Genomic DNA, 25,879 nt, shown 5'->3' with positions numbered 1-25,879 from the left:
GCCCAAAAACAAGGGTCCCCCCCCCCCATTCCTGGATGGACAGATTGCATGTGTTTCAAAATCAAAAGCTCCCTCCTGATTGAGAGTTTGTACATTGTATCATAATGTCCATAGTGACACTTCATTATAACTGCTAGTGAGTGCAAGGAGAGGTACATAGGAAAGCTCTGGCCCTTGCCTCTGTAGTGACTCATTAGGAGTCCTCTCGTTTTGATACAGGTGTGGTGGGATAGCATCTGGGGATGGTCAGTGAGGCAAAGCATGGCCACATCTTTACAAGGCAGTTTTCCGTGATGTACAGAAGTTCCACTCGCTACCAACCATAACGAAACCTTAAAGTCGAAATGCTTGGTGGCCGTCGCAGTATTTTTGCGCAAGCGTCTGAAGACACGGTTTGTGACTCCTTTTGGTTTCCATTAAGCCTTTGACAATGTTCTATGGTGACTGATCACAGTGTGGGCCTCAGTCATATGCGTCATAACTAGGAAATTTCTCTGGCAGCTGAAATTTGGTGCTTGAGGGAGGGAGATTAAGAGATTTTATGTCTTCTCTCACCCCCTGTCCCCCACCATGAAGCAATAGGAATTCTGCATTCTGAAGAGAGACCTCAAGCCCTGCCTCCATGGGAAAGTGGATGTGTGGCGTCATCTTTGTATTACAAAAAGCCCTTAGATTGGGTAAAAGGATATTGGTCATAGCAACAAACAGGGATTCCCCACCTTAAAATACTGGTAATATTTAAAAGAGGTCACACATGATTCCATCACCCCACCGTTGCATGTTGAGAAGACCTGAAGCGAGAATCTTCCCACATTCTGTTGCTTAAGATGGTTTTGTGCAATGATCACCTGGAGTTCCCATTTTAAGTGTGTTCTGCCTATTACACAAAGACATTTCAGATCCTTTCACACAGTTCTGGTAAAACTGATGGGAACTGTGGTAGCAACCTTTCATGTTCTGAGAACACAGGCAAGGGTCTGTAGGATGCAGTAGTCATGGCAACTGCATATGATTCATCCTGTAACCATGCTGTGTGTGGACTGGTCATCTGGTTGCATTTTCATGGGGCATGACAGCCCTTCAAAGGATGAAATGTACTTGGGTCATGCTTTGAGAGATCATCAGAATAAACCCTTGGAATCTCTTGGAGATGGGAATGCCCTGATTTCCCTGGAAATGCACTTTAATTTTCATACGGTTCATTTATGCTGAAGAGAACAGCTGCATCACAGGGAGATTATTGGCAGGGTGTGTGTGTGTGCAAACGACAAAAGCCTTCCAATGTACCAAATTCTAAAGGCAGCACTTAAGCTCATCTGCTTTTTACAAGCACAAGGTCCCAGGTTCATTCCCCAGGAAGGTCTGGGAATGTCCCTTGTCTCACCCTGCTGGTCATTGTAGAAAACATTTAGCTAGATGGACCCAATGTTCTTGCTCAATATAAGGCTACTTCCATGTTCCTCGACTCCCACAAGCAAACAAAAAGGCACACCCAAAGCAAGAGAGCTACTGATCTCTGTGGCTGGGAAACCAACTTGCAACTATGGTCTGGGATCCAAAGAGCTAATTGAAGCACTCAGAGCAGTTGGTGGATATGAGCGATTAGATTTTAATTCTTATTTTGCATTTTAACAGTAAACTACCATGCCGTATTGCAAAAAGCTTTTCAGATGCAGTTTATAAAGCAGTTTGCCATATTCTGTAGTGTTCAAGAAACACAAGTCCACTCTCATTAACTTGATCGCCTGGTACTCCACCTTCAAATCTTGACGTTGGTATATTCACTGGGACACTATCCTTTATTGCCATCCTTTTATTCAAAATATAGATAAGCAGCTTTTTTTTTTTTTTTTTTTTTTTTTTGCTGGAGGAAGACTGGCTTGTATTCATAGAATCAGGAGTTGGAAGGGACTTAGTCCAACCCCCTGCAATGCAGGAATTAATTCAGGTTACTTTTACTCAGATTAGGCCTGTTGAAATTAATGGCCATGACTAATTTAGGTCTGCTAATTTCAATGGGTCTACTCAGAGTAAACAATTGAAAATGACTAGGTTTTTTTAATAGGATTTTGAAATGGCTCTTTTAAATGTCTTGTTTGTACACATCGCTTTTGTCCAGCCACTGTCGCCTCTAGTCAAAGAGGTCTTGCAAGGTTCTGAAACAACGCAAAAACCTGTTCACCAGAAGGTTAAAATCAGGTTAACGCTGGGATCACAAGGGACTTCAAAATTGGATTGCTGTAATGCACTCTGTGTGGGGGCTGCTAAAAGCGTTTTTTTTGTTCAGGCATGTAGACGTTTTAATCTGTTTTTAGCTTAACTGTTACTTTAAATAATCTGTTTTTAGCTTTGTCGTTTATTGACAATTTTCATGTTTGCTTTGTTCTTTGTAAACTGCTTAGAGGCTCTATTTACAATCAAACAGTCTATACATTATCTTAAATAAATGTAAATATGTAGCAATTCCTCTCCCCCCCCCCAAAAAAAATATTTTTTGGCAATTAATTGTTACTGCTTTTTTCTTTTCTTTTTTTGAATATTTTTTATTAGGAATTTCAACATAACAATTTATAAAAAACACATCATCCTCATCCCCCCCATTTTTCCCTCCCCCAAAAAGAACCCCCCTCCTACCCCACCCCCAGACTTCCCTCAGCTCTTCTCTCTGGTTTTTCATCAGATGTTATTCTCTGCATATTATAAAATTGTAAAGAACCTTAATTTATCTATCTATATATTACCAAGAAAAAGTTTGTGACTGTTTATTCAAAACCTGCCAAGGAGTCCAGTTCATTTTGTTGTTTCTTTAAGTACTTTGTAAAAGGTTCCCATTCTTCTTTAAAGTCTAATTGTTACTGCTTTTTAACTCTCTTCTATATTTTCTTAGTTCTCTGTTTTGAGGCACTTGCTGTTTCCAGGCTTTATAAACTCTTCCCATTTCTCCTCTTGCGTGCGAACACTCTAATATAGAGCCCTTGAATTGTGATGTCACAGATACCTTTATAGCTCTGGTGCAAACCAACAGCAGTACTCAGTTTATGTCCAAAAGAAGATGGAAATCCTAGCTCGCAGTAGGGGCGCAAGTAGAGTGAGCGGACAGTTTGGGGTAAATCCTATACACTCATCTTTGGATTTATTTGTTTGTTCTTTTATTCAAAGTATTTGTACCCTATCCTCGTTCAGTGGTCTCTATGTGCCACACAATAACCCCAAGAATAAAAATCAAATATAATAAAATTAATTACAAATCACAAATAAGAGAGCCTGGAACAGCAGAAATAAAATATCACAATGCACTTAGAATTGTAGTGTTGGAAGGGACCCTGAGGACAGTTTAGTCCAGCCCTCTGCAATCCTGCCCACAAACGCCCCTGGGCAGCCTTGAACTACCAACCTAGTTAACATCCAGACACACTGACCCATTATGCCACAGAGACTTCGTCCTTCCCCCAAAGCCTGGCTTTTAATAATCATAAAATCATAGAATTGTATGACCCATGGGTCATCTAGTCCAACTCTCTGCAATGCAAGAACCGCAACTAAAGCATCCATGATAGATGGTTATTCAGCATCTATAATACCTCCAAGAAAGGAGAAATAATAATCCTACATTTAAAATTGCATAATTAAGCGACAGCAAATATTTTGAAACAACGGACGTAAGCAAAATAAATAACTGCAAAAGCAAGTCATGTGCAAAGCAACAAAATCCATTAAAATTCAAGGTGAGCATGTGGCAGAATTGCAGTATAGAGCTAGAATATCTCTACAAAAATCCCATATATAATACACTGATCAAAATCATTCACGAACACATTCACACAACAGTTTTGGGCCATATCCTCTTCCCCTAACCAGGGCCGGTGCAGCCATTTGGCAGGATGAGGCTGCTGCCTCAGGTGGCAGAAGCCCCCAGTGCACCACCCCACCTGCCCGGCCATCTATTTCAGGCGAGATCTCACAGATCTCACAGATCACAAGAACTTAACCTGCGATCCTCTGCATGCAAGGCATGCCCTCTACTTTCTTTTAATGTTTCTCGCATGCATTCCTGAACTATCAGCTCTTCTAAGCACCCCTTCCTAGGTGTGTGAACTTGCTTCTCTTAATGTGAAAGTCGCACCTTCTATTTTTAAAAATGATTTTTTTTAGTAAGGCTTGGAGAAAAACAAAAACAAAGGAAAAGCAATACACAATATACTTCAATATCAAACACCAAGCATTTTTAACATTAAAAACTATAAGAGAGAAAGTAAAAGAAAGAGAAGAAAATACAAGAAAATACTTCCGATTCTTCGTTTCATCAGCTTTATAGACTTAAGCAACACCCTTGTTCCAGAATAGTTACCAACTCTTCTGCTTTCCATAAACCAACCTTTTTTCAGTCTTCAAACCCAGATATCACAAGTTTGTTTTCCTTTCTGTGCAAAAAATCCTTAAGGAGTTTCCAATTATTAATAAATGTCAACCATGGTTTTTCTCTACTTAAACATGTCAACTTCTCCATCTCAGCCAAATCCATTAATTTCAATAACCCTTCTTCCATAGTCAGTGCTTTTTTTCTAAAAAAAATAATGTTTTCCTGCTCATATTGAAACACTGCCCCTCAATGAGGCCAAACTTAGATTCACAAAATGTTTAGGGGTATGCGTACCCCTACGTACCCCCCCCCCCGAAAAAAGCACTCTCCATAGTAGATAATAGGGAGTCCTTCCATCTTTGTGAATATGGCAATCTTGCCGCTGTGTTCTTATATTAAAATAATATTCCACAATCATTTTCTGTTTTTATATTCATTAGTCCCAGCAGGAAGAGTTCTGGCTTCAGTTGAATAATAATCTTCAAAATCTTCTGCATCAATGTGCGTATTGGTATCCAATTTTAAAAAAAGCTTTTTTACACATCCATGAAAGTCACATATACCATACAGCTTATCCACACCATGAGAGACATGAATGCACATACTGCCCATGTCCTAGTGCCATAATTCTGGATACACCTCGCTTTGGTTTCTCTCCCTTCCATTGATGGTCCTTGTTTGGAAAGCAACACTATCTATGCACATGGTTGGGACCCCTTGGATCAGGATGCGTGTATTTTTTTTTGTGCTTTGTAGCATATGTGAAGATTTAGGGTTTTGTATGTGTTCGTATGTAGGCAACATGTATACAGTACATACATCTATGACCAATGGACAAATGTAAAAAGTTGCACATAAAATCTGGATTTCTTTGAAGGTTGTTGACAAAGACAAGGAGAAAGAAGTTGATTTTGCAAGAGATGCATGGTGGAGGGAATCTCTTAGGGTATGTATAATGTTCATTTAATTGTGCTTAGCTGTGTGTCACCAAGGTGGAAACTGCATGACCTGAGATGATTCTGCAGAGTTTTAGAAGGCGCTCTGCATTTTTCCAGCAATTGCAAGCCCCAGTTCTTAATCGGAGCAGAATTCTGGAATATATTCATTTACCGTGAGCCTTCTGATGTGGAAATCTGATGTGGAAAAGGGCACTCCATCCTTTGCATAATGCACATGGGAACAGTGCTAATATAAAGCACACCAACCACCCCTGTAGGGGTATTTTGCACGAATTGACTTGATTCATGTGGATGCATCATTATCTTGTATATTTTGGAAGCGAATTTCAACCTTGGTTTTTTTACCCCTTTGGCTACTTCAATCTGTGGAACTGCCACTCTTCCCGGGGCTGCATAATACTTGCTCTGCATTTCTGAGAAATTGACCTTTTAGCATGGCGGCACCTAAGCTTCAGAACTCCCTGCCTATTTATATTAGACAGGTTCCCTTCTTTTGAGCCCCTGTATAAAAATAAGCATTTTTGTTTAGGCAAGTATTTCAGACATGTAGAATGTTGGCATGCATCTTAATTTTTTAAAAAGTTTTTCGTGGGTTTAAACTATTTTTAAAATATTTTGATTTGTTGACTGTTTTTTAATCAATAATGAGATTTATTTGTTTTGTAAACTGCTTCGTATGTTTTTTTTTTTAAAAAAAATTTAAAAACCCATCAAGCAGTAAATACATTTTATCAAATAGAGAACTTTTTACACTACAACCAGAACCCTTATTTTATGAAGGGTGAGGGGTGGGGAGCAAACCACCACTTTTTAAATCCTGCCAGCCTTCCAACTTTTTCATGATGGAGCAAACCACCACTTTTTAAATCCTGCTGGCCTTCCAACAGCCAGGGTGGAAGGTGTAGAAAGGGTGGGACGAAAGTGAGGAAGAGAGAGATTTTACTTCCCCTCATCCTCATTTTTGAAATTTCCCCTTTTATCAGTTTCAACTGGAGGAGGAATAACACTGTATGCAATATACTCTCACATCCTCACCACACATTTAAAGCACATTGCTTCCTCCAAAGAATCCTGGGAACTGTCATTTGCACCTTGCAGAACTACAATTCCCAGCACCGTTGACAAAACTACAGTTCCCAGGTAATTCCCCTCTGTTGGAGGAAAGAGCTGTATATGCTACACTAACTGTCCTCCCCCTGCCCCACCAACAAGTGAAAAATGCTGTCCCTTCATCAGTGCTGTGGTAAGAGTCAACAGCCATCCCAGTTGGCTTCTGCACATGGAAAAGGAGCGGAGGCCATCTTGTCTTTTACCTCAGGCAGCAAAAAGGCTGGCCCTGCCTGGTTCAGACAGTGTGGTATTAAAATAGAGATGCAGACAAGACATTACTGTAACCGAAGCCAGCTGATTTTAATGCGTTTACTCTAACACTGGAACTCCCCTAAAGGTTTTTGGCTGGCATCTTTTAACGGTTAATAACAAAATAAAACAAAACTGCTATTTAACCACAAGGAGAGTATGTGTTTATGCTTTAAAGAACACCATTTAGAGGGGAAGAGAGGAATGTACACTTGAATGCCGTTCCTTGTCTGCTGCATTGAGCTTCTTAGAGGAAAGGGAGGATAAAACCTACAACCTAGAGCAAATAAGTATGACAAATCCCGAAATCCTCAAGTTAATTCCTAGCTGTGGGTCAGATTTCAAGTTTCTTCCCTTCAGCCCACCCCAATACCAGGCTGCTACCCAGTCCGGGATTTTCTCGAGGATGCTCAGCTGAACCCAGTGAAGCGGACGTACAATTTTAAAGGGGAAGGCCGGAAGAGGATCTCCATCTTCCAGCAAATGACTGACATGACCCTACCAAGCAGCTTCAAATACGTCCCTCCTTCGTTTGTGGAGCTGGCTGAGAAAAGGCGCGTGACATATTCCTTCAGGAGCGTCTCGAGGGAGGCGCCCGCGAATGCCTCCTATAGAGATAAGGTAAAAGTAAAGAAATGGGCCCATTCATTAAAAAAAATATTTTGGGGGGGGCATTCATTTTAATAACTAAAGAGGGGGGAAACCCAGCCAGATGGGTGGGGTATAATAATTGATCATCTAATGTTTATTGGATGGATTTCCCCCCTAAATTGATTTTTGAATTCTGAATTTATTGTTATTTATGTTTTATGCTGTATTTTATGCTGTTTTTTGTTGCATCAATTAAGTGTTTTAAATTTGTTGTTAGCCACCCTGAGCCTGGTTTTCTGAACCGGGAAGAGTGGGGTATAAATAAAAATGTATGTATGTATGTGTGTATGTATGTATGTATGTATGTATGTATGTATGTAAATTGGGCTGGGACTGGACAGTGCTTCAGATAGAAGCCTTCCTCAAAGAGAGGACTGTTCTCTGATAGAGGACAGTCTTCTATGTCAGTGGCGTAGCGTGGGGGGTGCAGGGGGGGCCGGCCGCACCGGGCGCAACATCTGGGGGTTAGGGGGCGCAAATCCACAGGTTAGGGGGCGCAAATTACTTGCCTTGCCCCGGGTGCTGACAACCCACGCTACGCCACTGTTCTATGTGAAGGCCTATCAAGCAGACAGGGGCGCCAACGAGAAGGAGTTTCCGCCCCCTCAGTATTTGTGTGTAGGGGGCTAAGTCCCCTCCCTCAATATTGAGAGGGCTGCCATCCCCCGCAGCCTGCCACCGCCGGGTGAGCATTTGTGTGCGCAGAAGGGTGCATGATGTCATTGTGTGTGATGTCACACGTGCGTGTGATGTCATGTGGGGAGAAAGTCGGCACCCCTGCAAGCAGAACACATGACCCCACCACATGAACCTGCCCAATAATCAAGCTTTGCAAGGAGAGAAGAAGCAGGGCCTTCTGGATTGTGGCACCTTCTCTCAGAAATCATCTGAAGGCAACCCTCTTCTCAGCTTTCAGAACAAAGATAATGTTATAATTTGAACGTTGACTTGTGAGCTGCTGAAACTTTATTTGCTACTATTTTATAATCCGTAGAGAAAGCTTTACCCTGTCAGATTTGTTAGCTGCCTCCTGAATCTTTGTGATGAGGAATTGGGGAAACAACTATTTTAAATAGTATATAATAAAATAAAACTTGGGTTACTGACATTTGTATTGTGTACACTTGATTCCCCACAGGATATAAACACTGACCCCGGGCAGTACGATCTTTTCCCTCCTCCTGTGCCCACTTTTCCAACCAAGTGAGTACACAGTCTTTGCTAATCTCATTTCTCCCTCCTGCTCCTGCCCCACCCTGTACAGATTATTTTTGCCTGCTTTATTTTAAAGCCTTCATTTTGCCTCATTTCCAAGCGGCGGCAAATCCCATGGCTTGAGGACAAAGGGCGATTCATGCCACCAACTCAGATAGACTCCTGCTGATTTCAATAAGCAGGCTTCAATTAAAAAGATGGTTTGTTTTCAAGAAAGCACCTCGCTTTGAGGGCTGACCTCCATTTGCACTGAGAGCATGGGGCATGGTGGGGGCGGGCGGGCTGCATGCTTCTGAAGACCAGTTGCTGAAAACCAAAGGAGGGAAGAGGGCTTGGGTCCTGCTTCTGGGCATCTGATTGGTCACTGTGAAAACAGGATGCTGAACTAGATCAGGGGTCAGCAAACCTTTTCAGCAGGGGGGCCGGTCCACTGTCCCTCAGACCTTGTGAGAGGCTGGATTATATATATATTTGGGGGGGGGGGATGAACGAATTCCTATGCCCCACAAATAACCCAGAGATGCATTTTAAATAAAAGGACACATTCTACTCATGTAAAAACATGCTGATTCCCAGACCATCCGTGGGCCGGATTGAGAAGGCGATTGGGCTGCATCCGGCCCCCGGGCCTTAGTTTGCCTACCCATGAACTAGATTGACCTCTGGACTGGTCTGCTAAGTTCTTGTCCAAAGAATCAGACACTAGTGCATTATTTTTATTTGAATTTATTAGTTTGCTTGTTAGTTGCTACACACACAAACAAAATCTCCAAATGACCAAGGCTGCGTACATGCCGTGCATTCTAAGCAACCCCTACCCCAGCAAATCCTGGGAACTGTAGTTTGGGGAGGGTGCAAAGGCACAATTAAATAACCAAACACCTAAACCCATGGTCCAATTAAAACAACACAATTGAAATAGGTGTGTTTCCTGCACATTCTTTAAGCTTTGCATATTGTCTGCTAAGTTGCATGCTGACTTTTGATCAGATACATTTCCAAGCTAAAAGGAAAATGGGACTGGGGACCATTTCTGAAGTTGAGGACTTCTCAAAAGAACTTAAAACACATTCTCTCTCCCCCCCCCAAATGCAGGAATTATATGTTTCGATCTGCAGTTCAACGGCTTAACACTTTTGGTCCGGTAAGTACTCTGCTGATTGAGGACTTGTTAGGTATGCAAAGAAGAAGAAAAGAAATGCACACTTACAAATAGATGCTAATATGTAAGATTCACACCTGCTAAAGAAGCAAGGAAGCCAAGGCATTTCATCATGGACCTGAATATTCCCTGGAAATTGTGATTGGCTGTGAGTGCTGGGAATTCTGGTTGTAATCCCAACTCTCCCTCAGAAAGCTACACTTCTCACCCTCCCTTGGTTAGGAGCTGTGACGGTTAAACAGACTTGAAACTAGATTAAATTTATAGTGTAAATTTGGGATGGCTCTGTGGGTTAAACCACAGAGCCTAGGGCTTGCCGATCAGAAGGTCGGCAGTTCGAATCCCCGCAATGTGGTGAGCTCCCATTCTTCGGTCCCTGCTCCTGCCAACCTAGCAGTTCGAAAGCACGTCGAAGTGCAAGTAGATAAATAGGTACCACTCCAGCAGGAAGGTAAACGGTGTTTCCTTGCGCTGCTCTGGTTCACCAGAAGCGACTTAGTCATGCTGGCCACACGAACCGGAAGCTGTACATCGGCTCCCTCAGCCAGTAAAGTGAGATGAGCGCCGCAACCCCAGAGTCATCCACGACTGGACCTAATGGTCAGGGGTCCCTTTACCTTTACCTAAACTTTTTTGGGGCTTGAGCCTTATTGAGCCAGGGTCAACCCTCTGGAGGCTTCGTGCCAAAGTGGGCTAAAATGTAAAAGGGAGTGTGGCCAATTTATTATTATTTTTATTATAAAATATACTTTTTGGGATGAGGGCATACACTGGAGACTTTCTGAAATGATTCCTAAGGCTTACTCTTACCTTGGAGTAAGTTCCATAAAATTTAACAGAACTTCCTTTTGAGTAGACAGGGTTAGAAATGCAGAATTTCTGCACTGGAAAAAACCCCACACGTTGTTTAATTATTGTATTTCAATCGCATAAGGTGTGAAGGGGTGGGGGTGTTATCCAACATGGCAACTTGATGCTCGCTTACATCTGTTGATGGCTCCAGGAACAGCTTTCTTCACTAAGATGGCAGGATGTAGAATCTCACCGTGGGCCTTGCATGGATGAAGTGTGACATAAGGGGGAAAGGGAGTGGTGAGCTTGGGGGCATGAGTCATGATGATTCACATGCATGCATTCCTGGTGCCATTTGAGTCACAAATGAGCCAGCTCCAATGTTATCACTCTGCACCCATAAAGAGATGTTCCCATGGGACTTGGAGGCAGCCCTCCTTGCACAATGGAGGATGGGTCTGTTGTAAAGAGGCTGCTGCTGCTACGTTAGGAATTTTGAGCCTGAGCAAGTTTGCCAAGTGGTAGTAACTTCGCATGCTGAGCACATAACCACTTGGTAAGAAGACTACACTTTCCTGTCTTGGTTTGGAAATCCAGGCGAAATATTGAGATTCTACTCACTGCTTGGCAAGACCATACTGATAATGTGGGTGGCGCTGTGGTCTAAACCACTGAGCCTCTTGGGCTTGCTGATCAAAAGGTTGGCGGTTCAAATTATTATGACCGGGTGAGCTCCCGTTGCTCTGTCCCAGCTCCTGCCAACCTAGCAGTTTGAAAGCACGCCAGTGCAAGTAGATAAATAAGTACCACTGTGGCGGGAAGGTAAATGGCATTTCCATGCACTCTGGTTTCTGTCACGGTGTTCCATTGCAGCAGAAGCGATTTAGTCATGCTGGCCACATGACCCGGAAAGCTGTCTGCAGACAAATGCTGGCTCCCCCGGCCTGAAAGCGAGATGAGCGCTTCAACCCCATAGTCGCCTTTGACTGGACTTAACTGTCCAGGGGTCCTTTACCTTACCTTTACTGATGACCAGCTTTACCTAGTCATTGAGATGCATGCTGTGATAATCATGGCAAGGAGTTGCCTATAGTCAACTCATTTTTAGACTCTGTTATGGGACAACCTGAACATTCAAGGGAGATGTGTGGTCAGAAACGAGCTTTTGAAAACCTAACCCAGATGTCTGGGCAGCTATGAGCATGTGAAGAATGCCTAACAGGAACCTAAAGTTTATAGCACTAGAGTTCAAGAAACACTTTCCGCACAGTCGCTTGACCACAACTCAGCATGTCTTCAAATAGAGTTACGGCTGGCATTGTTGGACTGAATATTGTTACTGCTTTGCTGCCAATGCAGAAATAAAAGTTTGGGCTCCTAGTATTTATACTAGGCCTCGTGAAGTCAGAGGCTTCATACTGCCCGCCAAGAGCAAACACTGATGTTCTATGCTCCTATTCTCTTCTGCATTGTAAAGTAATTTGAGGACAGGGTGTCCCTCATGTAGACTAATTTACTAAACCAGGCCCAATCCCAGTTCAAGCATTGCTCTCTTAAGGACCTGCTCTCCTAAGGGCTGTCTGTTCCCTTATATTGCCATACCCTCCAACATTTCTCTGATGAAAACAGGGACTTCCTAAAGAAAACTGGGACATTCCAGGAACCCGTACGGCTTCTATAAATCCGGGGACTGTACCTGGAAAACAGGGACACTTGTATTTCTTCAGGGAAAGATCTCCTTTCCTATGGGCTCAGATGCGCAGCTGGTTTCCACCAGAGGCTATGCATTCAGTATCATGAGCCCAATGTTGTGGAACTCGCTCCCAGTTGATATTCGACAGACTCTCTCCATGTAAAACTTTTCAAAGAACTTTCAGGCAGCATAGTAAGGAAGTTTTCTGTTGTTACGATTCATTTTAATTGATCTTATCCATTGTGTGTGTTTAAATTTGTGTGTGTGTACACTGCTTAGAAGCTTCAGAAATTAAGAGGTTCATAAATAGCTTAAATAAATAAAACCAGACCATCACAGAGTCCGTATATTGGGTAGCCTGTGCTTGCAAACACCAAATACTTGTTACATCCCCACAAAATAATGCTGGAAGAATGCTGGAGAGGGAAGAACAAGAGAATCCCTATTAGAAGTTCTGGCCTTCAGAAGAACTTGTGCATTCCACTTGCAAGGTATGTACGGTCACACCTTTCCCATTTGATGGATGTGTTGACTGTGATTGTCCAGATATAGTCAGGAAGAACAAGCGCACGTCCATTATTGATGCATCTGTGCCTTCGGTTAATAAAAACCCAGAATTCAGGAGCTGAGGCTGCGAGGAAGTATCAAGATCTTGCCATCAATATTAAGCAAGTGTATCAGCTGGAGAGCGTATGAGTCACCCCATCATAATCTTGATAAATGGCTTGATCCCGAAAGCGTTGAAAAGGTAGCGTCGACGGTATGAAACTCCCCAAAAGATGAATCAGTCATGTCCTCGAAGCTGTCACTTGAACACCAGCAGAATTATCCAGAAGACCTTGAACATCACCGGAGCCTATGTGTGTTTTTCATGCCTCCCCCCAAAAACTTTCTTGCACCTAAATGTAGAATTTGCACCAAGGGGACGCTTATGTCATGATCTGCGAGGCAGATATTATTGTATAAACCGCTTTGGAAAAGTACCGCAGGAAAAGCGGAGTGCAAATATTAAATCAAAATTAAACTCAACATTCAAATTAATTGTATCTTTAGACACTTGTCCTTCTTCACACAAGCCTGGTTGTGGAAAATGCTAGCTTTTTAAAGAATTTGCAATGTATTTTTTGTTTCATTTTGTAAGGATGATCGAAGACATGAAAAGAGAGATGTGTTATTTGGTTATTGTGCTTAGCTCATGGAGCACAATTTGAGAAGCCCATGTTCTAAAACATAGGCACCAAGCCTTTGGGGCTGAGGACACCTCAGTCCCCCTGAAGTATGTGGGGACATGCCTGAGCCCCAACCCCCAATCATGTGGAACTGGGCCAGGGTGGCGGAGGGCCCTGCCAGGTCTTGCGGCCTTCTCCCAATGCGCGTGATGTCACACGTGTGTGTTGCACATGTGATGTCACACACACATGATGAGCTCTCCCCCCCCCCAATGTTGGGTGGAACTTGACACCTCTGTTCTATAGGAATCATAGTTCAATAGCAGAGCATGTAGCTTACATGCAGAAGGTTGCTTGATACAATCTCTGGTATCTCTGCTTTCCTCCACCCCAAAGATACCAGAGGATATGGGAAACCTCTGCCTAAGACCATAGAGTGCTGCTGCCAAAGGAGACCACACAGGCTGGATGGGAAAAATAATTTGACATGCTACTACAGGCAGCTTTCTGTATTCCAGCTTTCTCAAGGTCTCATATGCTATATTAGGGGTGTTTATTTAGGGTTCAGGGCCTTCTCGGTAGTGGCACCCGCCCTGTGGAACGCCCTCCCACCAGATGTCAAAGAGAAAAACAACTACCAGACTTTTAGAAGACATCTGAAGGCAGCCCTGTTTAGGGAAGCTTTTAATGTTTAATAGGTTATTGTATTTTAATATTCTGTTGGAAGCCGCCAAGAGTGGCTGGGGAAACCCAGCCAGATGGGTGGGGTATAAATAATAATTATTATTATTATTATTATTATTATTATTATTATTATTATTATTATTCCCCAGTGATGGTGAACACATCTTGTTCCTTGTGTACATCTGTTTAAATTGGGGTGAGGAACCTGTGGACCTCCGGAGATCATTAGACTCCCAGTCCTATCTGCCCCAGCCAGCATCCGTAATGGTCAGGGGTGTCAGAAATTGTAGTTCAGCAACATTAGGAGGTCCATGGGTTGCCCAGCCCTGATAAAGATGCACACATTGGAACAGAAAGGCACAATGAAATTGGCATTTCACACATTCCATCTACTACTTTGTTGTTGGCATTGGTCTATCTCAAGAGACTGTTGAGTGCGTGTCCGGGGATGAAGTCAAATCACTTTTCCCAGTAGTGATGTATGGAAGTGAGAGTTGGACCATAAAGAAGGCTGATCGCCGAAGAATTGATGCTTTTGAATTATGGTGCTGGAGGAGACTCTTGAGAGTCCCATGGACTGCAAGAAGATCAAACCTCTCTATTCTGAAGGAAATCAGCCCTGAGTGCTCACTGGAAGGACAGATCGTGAAGCCGAGGCTCCAATACTTTGGCCACCTCATGAGAAGAGAAGACTCCCTGGAAAAGACCCTGATGTTGGGAAAGATGGAGGGCACAAGGAGAAGGGGACGACAGAGGATGAGATGGTTGGACAGAGTTCTCGAAGCTACCAGCATGAGTTTGACCAAACTGCGGGAGGCAGTGGAAGACAGGAGTGCCTGGCGTGCTCTGGTCCATGGGGTCACGAAGAGTCGGATATGACTAAACGACTAAACAACAACAACGAGGAGCACCAAGATAACCTCCCCTGGATGCAAGCCTGGGCAGTGTATATAGAGGCCCTGGGCTGTCCAGACGACAAGACCCGCCCCACTCTCGGCCTTGCTGATGTGGTCCAAAGGAAAGCAGAGCAATACATTTGGCACCAGGTGCCATCTGATCATCCGGATTTGTGTAGGGTTTACTCCTTAGCCATTTCTTCTCCCTTGATATGCAGAACTGCTGGTTACGCAGCCTTCCAAAGAGGACTCCCTCTTCTTCTGGTACAGAAACAATCATCGGATCATCACTAGTCCCTATTTTTCTTTGGAAATGTTTCAGCTGGTGGAACACACTGTGCTATGAAGCCAGGGGGCAGGGGGAGCGTTACAGCTTCTTAACACCTAACACATTTAGTGAATAGAGGTGACAGTTTGTGGCTGTGATTCATGCCTGACTTACATAGAGAAAAAGTGCCGCGCTCAAATTAGCCACCAAATCTGTACAGTATAAAAGGAGAACAGTCGACCTGTTGTCGAGCAATCCAGACAAGCTGCGGAAAGGAGAAGGCCGCAGTGAGACAAAGGTCCATATTTACTGGCTTCCTCCTTTGTAACAGGTGAAACTTTTAAGGAGGCTGATATGTTAGTCTTTACCAGGAATTGACAGTCTTTACCAGGAATGAGGAACCTCAGCTCTGGGGTCCAAATGTGGCCCTCTAATTCTCTCCAAGACCTCCCACTGTCTCTGCTGCATGCCACCTATGAGTGGTGTTTTTGCCTGGCTGGAATGTGCCCATGAGCTCTGATAATGCCACTTGCTTGTCTAGATGAAGATATGTGAGTGTACAAACACACAATGGTACAGAATTTCTCCTCCCACTTTTGCCTTAGGCCCTGCCCAGTGGCTGGCATGTGGCCTTGAAGGGTTGTCCAGGAGGAGATGCAGCCCTCAGACTGACAAAGATTCCCCAATCGTGGTCCACCCAGCATGTTGCAAAATTCAGTTTTTGTTGGCCCAGAATGTGGGTGTGCTAAGTGCAGTGTAGTCACAAACCTGCTTCAGGTTCTGTTGAAGTCCACGTCCAGCACATCAGCCACTCATGGCAAATTGCTTTATAGCCTGATGCTTTCAGCAGGTTTGCCTGGGAGTGAGGTCAGAGGCAGACCATAGGTTGTCGCCCCGCACCCAGAGAGCAGAAGTTGGTCAGAAAGGTTGTTGACATCTGTCTGTCTTGGTAGACAATGGAGGAATGAGCCTTTGAGGGTGAAGTCAAACTTTGGAAGTTTGCAATGCCTGCTGTAGCTGTAGAGACTGATGCAGGAGAGACATGTTTTGTTGCAACTGGAGCAGATGAAGGCGTCTGGTTGTGCTGCTGCAGGCGCACCACAACATAGGCACTCTTCCAGTTGAAATGTAATTGGTAAGGGTTTGTACAGTTTTGAAAAATGGCGAAACCTGTTCATGCAGAGACCAACAGTGCAGTTGTGGGGGGTATTTTTTTCAGCCTGAGGGAAGCGTTTTCTTCTGGGTGACCTCCCAGGAGCCAGCGGTGGGTGAAGCAACAGAGGTGACTTTTACCTTTATACAGAAGGCTGGCTTCTACACATCCGTCTCTTCCTCCACCCAGGCCAGCAGTGTGCATTATAACAATTCAAGGGCTCTCCTGGTCCTTGGAGATCATGGGGGATGGGGAGCTGCCCTTTGCAGGAGGAGGAGACACCCCAGCTTCTTCACTAGCCTGACTCACCTCTGCCTCTTGGCCCTCCTCCTCTCCAGCCTCTGCTTCTGCCTCTGATTCTGGACTGCTCTCTGCCACGGACTCTTCCTGCTCACTAAACCCTGTTGCCACTTCAGCTTCCGACACCTCCTCCTTCCAGTCCACTCCCTCTTCTCCCTCGGGCCACTCATCATTGTCCCACCACCAATCCCCAGGCTCTGAGCCTTCATCCCTTGGGGGTTCCCCAGCTGGTACCTCCCACCATTCCTCTGGGTCCAGCCAGCCCATGGCATTGTGTGTGTGTGTTGAGGTTGGCAAGGATTCTCCCTGCCAAATGAGCCTGGCAATTTTTTTCATCAGTGTTATGTACTGAGTTGAATAGGATCCTAAATGTAGCAGTCTGATTGGTCCTAGAACAATAGGATCCAAAATGCAGCAGTCTGATTGGTCCTAGAACAATGCAGCAGTCTGATTGGTCTGCAGGAACCACCCAATCCAGCTCCGGATGGAAGTGAATCCGCAACCTGATCGGCCCACAGGAGAATTCTGGAATTAACCAATCACGTGTAGCCCATTGTGTAAATAATGTATATAAAGCAGATACTTTGGGGAAACTTCCATTCCTCCTCCCACTATGAGCTGAATAAAGAGTATGAAATCCACTCTCGACTCTGAGTATATTTCAATCAGCTCTACAGCGCCATCCGCAGAACTGATTCAATGTCTATTTTCGCCCTCTTGTCTTTCGGAAAGTTATGCTTACGTGTCTTTTTTTCTTTTGAAGAAATAAAGCGATCCAGCTCTGATGTTTTTCTTTGGGCTTAAAGAACCTCTGTTCCTTCCAAATACCGTGGCTAATTTTCAGATGCCAGCCATGCCAAATCCTTGATCAAACACAGAGCAGGATTTTGACTTAAAAGAGCACACTTCTCCTGTCCCCCTGATCAGATTAGCGCTTTTGAAGTCCTACAATGGAGGATCCTGGGGAAAGGGGAAATCCTTGTGAGGGTTGATCAGCATTTCTTTTGTGAAAGCAGAGCAAAGGATTGTGTGCAACTTGAATTCTCTTGAGGTTGTGCTTTGGCTTTTAAATAGATGTTAACCTTTTATTTGAAAATCCTTGAGGATCTCATTAATGTCCCGATGCCAGGTGGCCTTCCGTGATAGAAGAGACATTTTGTGTAAACAACAGCTCCTTAAATGAGTTATTGATACAGCTGCTGTCCAATATTTTGCAACAAATGAGCTGTAACCGACATCTTAACATTTGCAGCAGCAATCACCAAAACGTGTGCTTTGCAGGTGATGGTCTGCACTGCCTATTATTTGGGGGGTGGGACACGGGACACGACAAGACAGTAGAGGACAGAGGACCTTCATGAAGGGTCTTTTGAGGGACATATGTGCAATGCACTTCATTGCGCATTGTTACCATATGTGCAACATTCACCCTGGTTTATTACCCTGGTAAGTAAACAGACAGTCACAGTTTCCTGTTACAGGTGTAACAGGAAACTATGGCTTAAAGTAGGGATGGAGATCTGGGGCTCTTCAGATGTTTCTGGACCACAGCTTCCATCATCAATGACCACTGGCCATACTGTCTACAAGCCAACTATGTCTGGAAGACCCCAGCTTCCCATCCCCTTGTTTAAAGAGATGAGGATTTAAGTGCTGGAGCTGGTCCACAGAGGGAAAGGCAATGTATGGGGCCCAGTGCTCACTCTCAACTTATTTAGCTGTTAGTTCAAGCTTTCCAAACTTTTCATATTGGTGACACACTTTTTAGACATGCATCATTCTGCGGCACAGTAATTCAGTTTTACTAGCAAACCAGAGGTTGAACTAACCCCTTTCCAGTCCCAGGAGGAGCGCAGGAAGCGTTTGTGTGACACACCTGCACACTGCAGACAACACACTAATGTGTCATGATCCACAGTTTGGAAACTGTTATTAAGTCAGTAATGTTATGCCCAAACTGCCCAATGTAAGGGCCAGTTCAGATGTAACAACCATCTATGGTTTAATTGTTATGAGCATGATGAACCGTCAGGGTTGCACATTGCCTCCTTCACTCAGGTGGAGAGGTCATTAAAGGAATCCAGTTGTGGTTTGCCACAAACCACTGTTTACTGTTTAGTCTGAATATAGCAACCCTTGATTTATTGTTCTCAAACAAGGATCTGAAACCAGGATCAAGTCATGGTTATGACCAGACTGTTAATGGTTTTTTAATATAAAGAATAGGAAAGCATAAATGTATCAAAACCGGAAAGAAGAAACCTTCGTCTAGTTCCAGAAGGAGGCCTGTTCATCTACCCGTTTCAGTTGCTATGGAATGACTCATCTCTCATCTTCATCATGCTTAACTTTTTCCAAGCGGTCATCCGCTTTCCGTTTATTAAGATTTCTTTCCGTTAAAACCACGAAGCAAATTTTTGTTTGGCAAAATACCCAGGGAATGGAATTTTAGTGTCTGCAGCAAAAAAATTTGCTAGGCTCCAGGCCTAGCAGATTTTTTGCCAAGTTCAGGGGTGAGAGGTAAGGCATCTCAGCACAGGGGGGGGGGGGAGACTAAGAGCCAGTGACCTGTTGGCTTGCCCTGTCTTGCTGTCTAGATTCTAACTGTTTATGGGCGACTTCAACACCGCTCTTCTCCCTTCCTTGCTTTTAAAGTGGACTTGAGCCAGACAACCCTTCAAATAGTGAAAATCCTCTGTAAAGTAGGACACTCTCATCCTACACTCTAAAGTAGCGCATGCTAGCTTGGCCTCAGGGGAATTGTATTCCCATGAAGTTGGAGGGCATCAGAATGGGGAAGTCTGGTCTACAGGCTGTCACAAAGCATTTCCTTAAAAGTGGCTGTTCTTCTCAAGTGTTGTTTTTTTTTAATGTCCCTACTATGTTGTGTCCAGGTGCATGGGTGCAGTCAGGATTTATTTGGGGTGGGCAGGCTTCATGTGTTTTATACTGTATTTTAATATTTTGTTGAAAGCCGCCCAGAGTGGCCGGGGAAGCCCAGCCAGATGGGCGGGGTAATAGTAATAATAATAATAATAATAATAATAATAATAATAATAATGTGGGGGAGAACCTCAGTTAGTTAAGTATTTTTATTGATTTGCTTGTTGGGGGAGGGGCAGGCCCCCACCCCCCAGCTATGCCTATGTCCAGGTGAAATTTTCAGAAATCTGTACAAAGCCCTTAAACCTCTCTCTCCTCTGGACAAAATAAATTGCTACAGAAGAAAGGATTGGGGGAGGGGGACAAAACAAAACACCAAATACACACAAGAGAGGTTGCCATTTCAAATGTGTTAAAAAAGCATCATTTTTATGCTCTAAGGAACATGACAGATGCTAACACATGAACACGAGAGGCGGGGAATAGACAGGCGTTAACTTATCTACTGAACATAAATAGATTTTATTTTTCTTGGCTTTATAACAATAATATGAAAGTGTTGCTTGACGCGTTGGTGCCACTTGTGTCTGCGAGGGATCGAAAATAGATGGACGGGCGTAAAGGGTTTTGTTGTGAAGCAATGAGACAGCCCCGTGATCTGTGTCAGTTGTTCATATATTAAAAGGTTTGCTTGTTTCTCTTTCCAAGATGAGGCTGATATCCCGTAATTACTTCAGGGGCATGTGAACCTGTCAGAAACCATCAGCGTTGCTCAGATCTTCTGTGGCAAAAAATGAAATGTTATTTCTGGCTTTCTCAGAACACAATGAAAGGACGGGAATAGTTTGTTCTGTGCCAGTGGCTCGTAAACTGTGTTCGGAAGGTGAACCCTGGGGTTTTCCTAGGATCTTAGCAAGGATTCTCAACGAGACAATTACTAATGGCGGACCTTGGAAGACAGCTTGCCCAATATTGCAAATGTTCACCAGGTGTTACTAACCTCAAAATTGGATTGCTTAAAGATGCTCTATGTGGGGTCTCCCTTGGGCTTACTCCGGAAGCAATGCTGGTACTTTCTCTAATTTTATGTTATGTCATGCTCCCCATGGCAGCCATTTTGTGCCAAGCCATGCCCCCATGGTAGCCATTTTGTAACTGCCACCCTCTGCACACTCTCAAAATTCAAAATGGGCCCCCAGTCCAAGAAGGTTGGTGACCCCTGGCTTCCAGACTGAAATGTGACAATATCATCATCATCATCATCATTAAAATTTCTATACTATTCCTTAAGAGAGGACCTTTTCTGTGTTGGCTTCCCAATTGTGAAATGCTCTCCCCAGAGAGGCTCACTGGTGCCATCATTATGTCTTTAGGTGCCAGGCAAAAACATTCCCCTTACCCCTTACCTATAGTTATTAAATAATCTGTGGAAGTTATTATGATGACTATTTTAGTATTAGGCTGTCTGTCGGTAAGCTTTTTATTATGTTTAAGCACTGATGTTCTGTGATGTGTTTTTAATGTTATACACTGCCCTGGGATCTTTTGATAAAGGGCAGTATATAAGTTGAAATAATAATAATAATAATAATAATAATAATAATAATAATAATAATAAACAAATGGAGGATCACAGGGCAGTTTACAATATAAAAGCACAAAAATACATAACATTGTAATGCACAAAAACAATATGGCCAGTTTTAAAGGTCATATAATGTTTATTTTTATTTTATTAATTTTTATTAGTTTTTATTAAGTATTACAAGAAAATAAAAAGAAAAAAGAAATAGAAAGAAATCAATACATAACACTGTAAACACATTTATCTATGTATTTTCCAAAATGCAGACTAGAAAAGAAGAAAGACGAAAGATAAAAGAAAAGTAAAAAGAGAAAAGAGAAAAAATACTTTTCATAATAATACCAAATTCATACTTCAAACATTGCAATATATAAATCCTAGTTAAAATATTATAAAAGACTTCCACCACTTTCACCACACGTCTCTAAGTTATCTAGTTCACCTTTACATCTGTTCTTCAGTCACTTCCTTTCCTTAAGTTCTTTCATAGTCCATCAAATCTTTGTGTTCTCTATATTCTTCACAAGGTTAGTCTAAGCACAGAAACAAGGGGAATGCTTAAATGAATATTTACACAAGCAGGGCTCAAACAGGATAGTTTGGTTGTACTTAGGCCATATAATGTTTAATTAGCCAAAAGCCTGGGAGATGGTGAATATTTTCTCCTGGCACCTCAAGATATGCAGTGAAGGCACCAGGCGAGTCTTCCTGGAGAGAGCATTCCACAAACAGGGGGTCTCTGCAGAAAAGGCCCGTTCTCCTGTTGCCATCTTCCAGACCTCTGGCAGAGAAAGTGCATGAAGCAGGTTCTCAGGTGCTGATCTCAGGATCCAGGTCGGTTCATATGGGAAGAAGCGGTCCTTGAGGTATTGTGGTCCAATTAATGGTATTAATGATCCCGTCTATGCATATGTGAACATCTCTGAAATAAACCATAAGCATTATTATGTTGTAGAAAGAAGGCCCAGGCCCGGGTACATATAACATAAAAGAAGTCTTGCCTACACCTATTCGGTCATGCTTCCTGTCCAAAGTACCACGGTTGCTGCCATCCCATTCTGTGAGTATGATTTTCTTTACTGACCAAGAATTAATTCAGTTATAAAATGCAAACTTCAGAATACAAAATGGATTCAGCATGTAATCTCGCAGCATCTTAACACAGATTGTTTTAATAGCTTGCCTTGTCGAAATTACGGTGAATAGAAAAAATATATATTCTAAAATGATAATGACTTGCCAGACCTGTTTTGATATAAACAGAGGATTTGCCATGAAGAAAACCCCACCTTAATATAATGAATTTGCCCTTTTTATCTCCTCCCTTAACAGGGTACATTATATTTTCCAATCATTATTGCCTCTTTCATATTCCAGCTTGATTACAATTAGTGCGCCAATTGTGTTTATGCTTGCACTCCACCATCAAAACAAAAATAAGATTGCCAACCAATAATCAGAACGGGTCATATACAAACAATTACACTTTTAAAAAGCCTATCAGGATAGAACATAGCCATGTTGTCAAAACCTAAATCGCTAATTAGTATATACTTCTATGCAACTTTGGAATAAAATGAGGTGTTACATTTCTCTTTGCTTAACGAAACCTTGAGTTCTGGCTTGTGAGTTGAAAATATGCTCATCTAAAGAGTTAGAGCTTGGCGCCTTGTATTGACCATTTGTCTTTGCCAAGATCAAAAGAAACAGCTTGAGACTTTTCAGCTATATAGCTGCAAATAAAACGTTGTGTGTTTTAAGTGCAATATACAATGTGACACTAGATGGCGATGGTGAGCCTTATGGAAAATTCAATGTAATTTTTTTTTTAAAAAAAAAGCATTTTCAGAACGGTTTTTATATGTGTGTAGATTCCACCTCTATTCTCTGAGCAGAAATGAAAGTTGTATCTGGATTGGATAGGTGGGGATTCAGGTGTCTCAGCTGCCCTAACACTTGTTTTGAGTCAATTTACCATTGCTTGTGCCTATTAGGCAGGGAGATCTGTTGTACCACATTTTGTATTACCTGGCTCAGAAATTTGAAATGTGAGAACTCATAAAGCTCTCGCTCAACCACGAGGCAAGCGTTACATCCCTAAAAGTTTTTCTCTGCCTCAGATTTTCACCTGAACCAGAGAAGAATGTAAAATTCTCACCCCGTTTGCTTCTGAACCCATTTTCACTCCCCCCATATGTCCACTTACCTCTCTTGCTGTTCCAGGGATAGCAGTGTTGGGAGGAAGGGGTGGACAGTATTTCTCTTTCTCTCCTCCTCTTCTTCTTCTGCTTTCTTTCTCTCCAACATCAGGCATGTTGCTACCACCGTTAGCCTGATGCCAGGAGCCCTGGGAAATGCAGTTTCCCTAGTGTGCCTCACATTTGTAAGCAGTTGTGTGGGAGGGAAAGGAGATAGTTTTGGAGGGATGGGGGGTGAGCAGGTGAGCAGATGATAAAGACGAAGGAGGGAATTTGCTCCTCCTAAGGAGGAGGGTGGGTGAAGGCTTAAGAGGACCCCTTTGTGCTCTCGGGTGATTACTTGGGTTCAGAACTGAGCTATTTTTCCAAGTGTGGGAGGGAATATTTCTGTGTGGTTCCTCCTCCCAGTCCTGTTCTCAGCCTGATGTGAGGTATTTATCACTAGCTCAGAGAGGGAGGGAGAGAGAGAGAGAAAGAGAGAGAGAGAGAGAGAGAGAGAGAGAGAGCCCACACATATTATGAAGACACGGGATTTAAAAATAGGTTAGCAGAGAATGGGTTAAAAATAAAATACAGGCTTAAAATGGTAACCAAAAATGTTATCACTTAGTTAACACACTAATGTGGCAATCTTGTGCATGCTGGCTCTAGTGTTTTACTTTATGCAAGCCTACCTCGGTTTAAGGGATGCGGGTGGCGCTGTGGTCTAAACCGCAGAGCCTAGGGCTTGTCGATCGGAAGGTCATGAATCCCCATGACGGGGTGAGCTCCCATTGTTCAGTCCCTGCTCCTGCCCACCTAGCAGTTCAAAAGCACGTCAAAGTGCAAATAGATAAATACTGCTCCAGTGGGAAGGTAAACGGCGTTTCCGTGCGCTGCTCTGCACTGTTTTGGCTTAGTCATGCTGGCCACATGACCCGGAAGCTGTCCCTCAGACAATAAAGTGAGATGAGTGCCGCAACCCCAGAGTTGTCCGCGACTGGACTTAACGATCAGGGGTCCCTTTACCTTTACCTTTTACCTCGGTTTAATCTAATAATTGCCTTGTTTCTTACTCTTTCCATACAGAAAGTTCCTGGCCCAGGGAGTTACTGGCCTACAAACCAGTCTCCAAAACAACCAAGAACCATTGAGAGTCTGGGAAGGGAGCACACTATCTTCTTCAGCAATACTCCAGAGCTTTAGAAAACAAGAGTGGTGCAGTACACGGAATTCAGGGGCACTGATTCTGAAAGACCGCTCCTTCTTCTACCTCATCCATATCCCATTCCTCACCAGGACCGATCAGCCCACTTTTATTCCTTTGGCTTTCAGTGGGCCACAGTGCCAACACCATGATGCGATTTTGTGCACTGGATTCCCTGCCTCCATTTCCTCCCTGGCCCTTTCCTCGCATCCTAAGATTCTTCATTGTTCCTGCTGTTTGACGTGGCTCAGTCGTGTTCCTCCACCACTCAGTACGCTTCTTTCTGTTAGCAAGGAAACTGAGCGATGGGAATAAATCCTGACCCCAGAGTCCTTGTGAGCTGCTGGTTGGGCTGAAGCCAGGTTCCTCTGCTGGCTCGAGGGACCAATTCTCCTCCACTCCTCTCTGGATTCGGTAGAGCTTAACCCGAACTAGATACAAAGAGTGTTTGATCAAGGACAGCCTCTGCTGAATGCAAGATCTGCAGTGGAAAGAAGAAGAAAAAAGAACACAGATTGCTGAACGATTTGAGGGGGCTCAGCCATCACAGCCTTTCCCTGAGGTAGAAGGAAAAAAGACTCTGTTGCTGATCTTTTTATATTCCACAGATTTCTGTGTCCTCACCCCACCCCACCCCACGTATTTCCAGTCGGTCAGAGCATTGTCTATCACTCAGAAGCATCCCCACCCCACCCCCAGTAATGGTACTGAAGTCAGTGGAGCCACTCTGGAATAAATGGCTTTCGGAAATTGGTGCTGTTCTCTTTGCAAGGTTTCAAAGGGTGGTGTAGCCCTGGATCCATCTGCTAGCAGAACAAACTTCTACTCATGTAGTAGGGTTTCCATTTCTACTCCTCATCCTTGGGTCCCATAGGTGGTGGGGTGGGTAGAAGGTGGGATTGCTGGAACCGTGTGGACATCAGGAGATGCAGTGGAAATTCTACCCTCCTTCCCCCAATAGGAACCACTGCTGAATCTCATTCCTTACTGCAAACAGAAGAAGCCTTATAGTAATCATACAATTTTTGTCAATAAAATATTGGAAAGTGGGGTGTTTGTGTGCTATAATGGAAGACTGGCTTACAAAGCAGTCCTAAGTTTATTCAGAAGAAGGGAAGTCCTGCAGAGTTTAATGGAGCTTCTTATTTTATTTATCAATGTTTATATATTGCTTAGTTAAAAAAAAATCTAATGGGTTTACCTAAAATGGTATAAAATATTCATTTAAAAGCATGATACCGACATATGTTAAAAACCATAGAATTAAATTATAGAATGCATTCTTATAATTAAAAAGAAAAGAAAAGAATGCCATACTATGTACACACAGGGATTAAAGCGAAAGTGCAGGCTTTTATTACACTTG

General features: G+C 43.3%; 1 protein-coding gene across 3 annotated transcripts; it reads left to right on the top strand.

Moving 5' to 3' along the window:
* The first annotated feature begins 147 nt into the window (after positions 1 to 147).
* STPG4 (sperm-tail PG-rich repeat containing 4) lies at positions 148 to 25,263 on the top strand. 3 transcript variants are annotated; one of them, XM_083494832.1, is made up of 7 exons: positions 148 to 392; positions 5,238 to 5,306; positions 7,039 to 7,299; positions 8,468 to 8,532; positions 9,640 to 9,688; positions 22,085 to 22,189; positions 24,396 to 25,263. In XM_083494832.1, exons 1-7 carry the CDS (start codon positions 345 to 347, stop codon positions 24,510 to 24,512), a joined length of 714 nt encoding a protein of 237 aa, XP_083350958.1. In that variant the 5' UTR covers positions 148 to 344; the 3' UTR covers positions 24,513 to 25,263. The 3 variants fall into 3 exon arrangements, with proteins under 3 accessions (XP_083350958.1, XP_083350957.1, XP_083350959.1); XM_083494831.1 differs by lacking the exon at positions 148 to 392 and adding an exon at positions 2,996 to 3,106; XM_083494833.1 differs by lacking the exons at positions 148 to 392; positions 22,085 to 22,189 and adding an exon at positions 3,001 to 3,106.
* Positions 25,264 to 25,879: the final 616 nt, after the last annotated feature.

Source organism: Podarcis liolepis (genome assembly GCF_965112155.1).
Source record: "Podarcis liolepis genome assembly, chromosome: 3".
NCBI lineage: Eukaryota > Metazoa > Chordata > Lepidosauria > Squamata > Lacertidae > Podarcis > Podarcis liolepis.
Note: the sequence above shows the minus strand (reverse complement) of the source record. Positions and strands in the feature narration are given on the sequence as shown.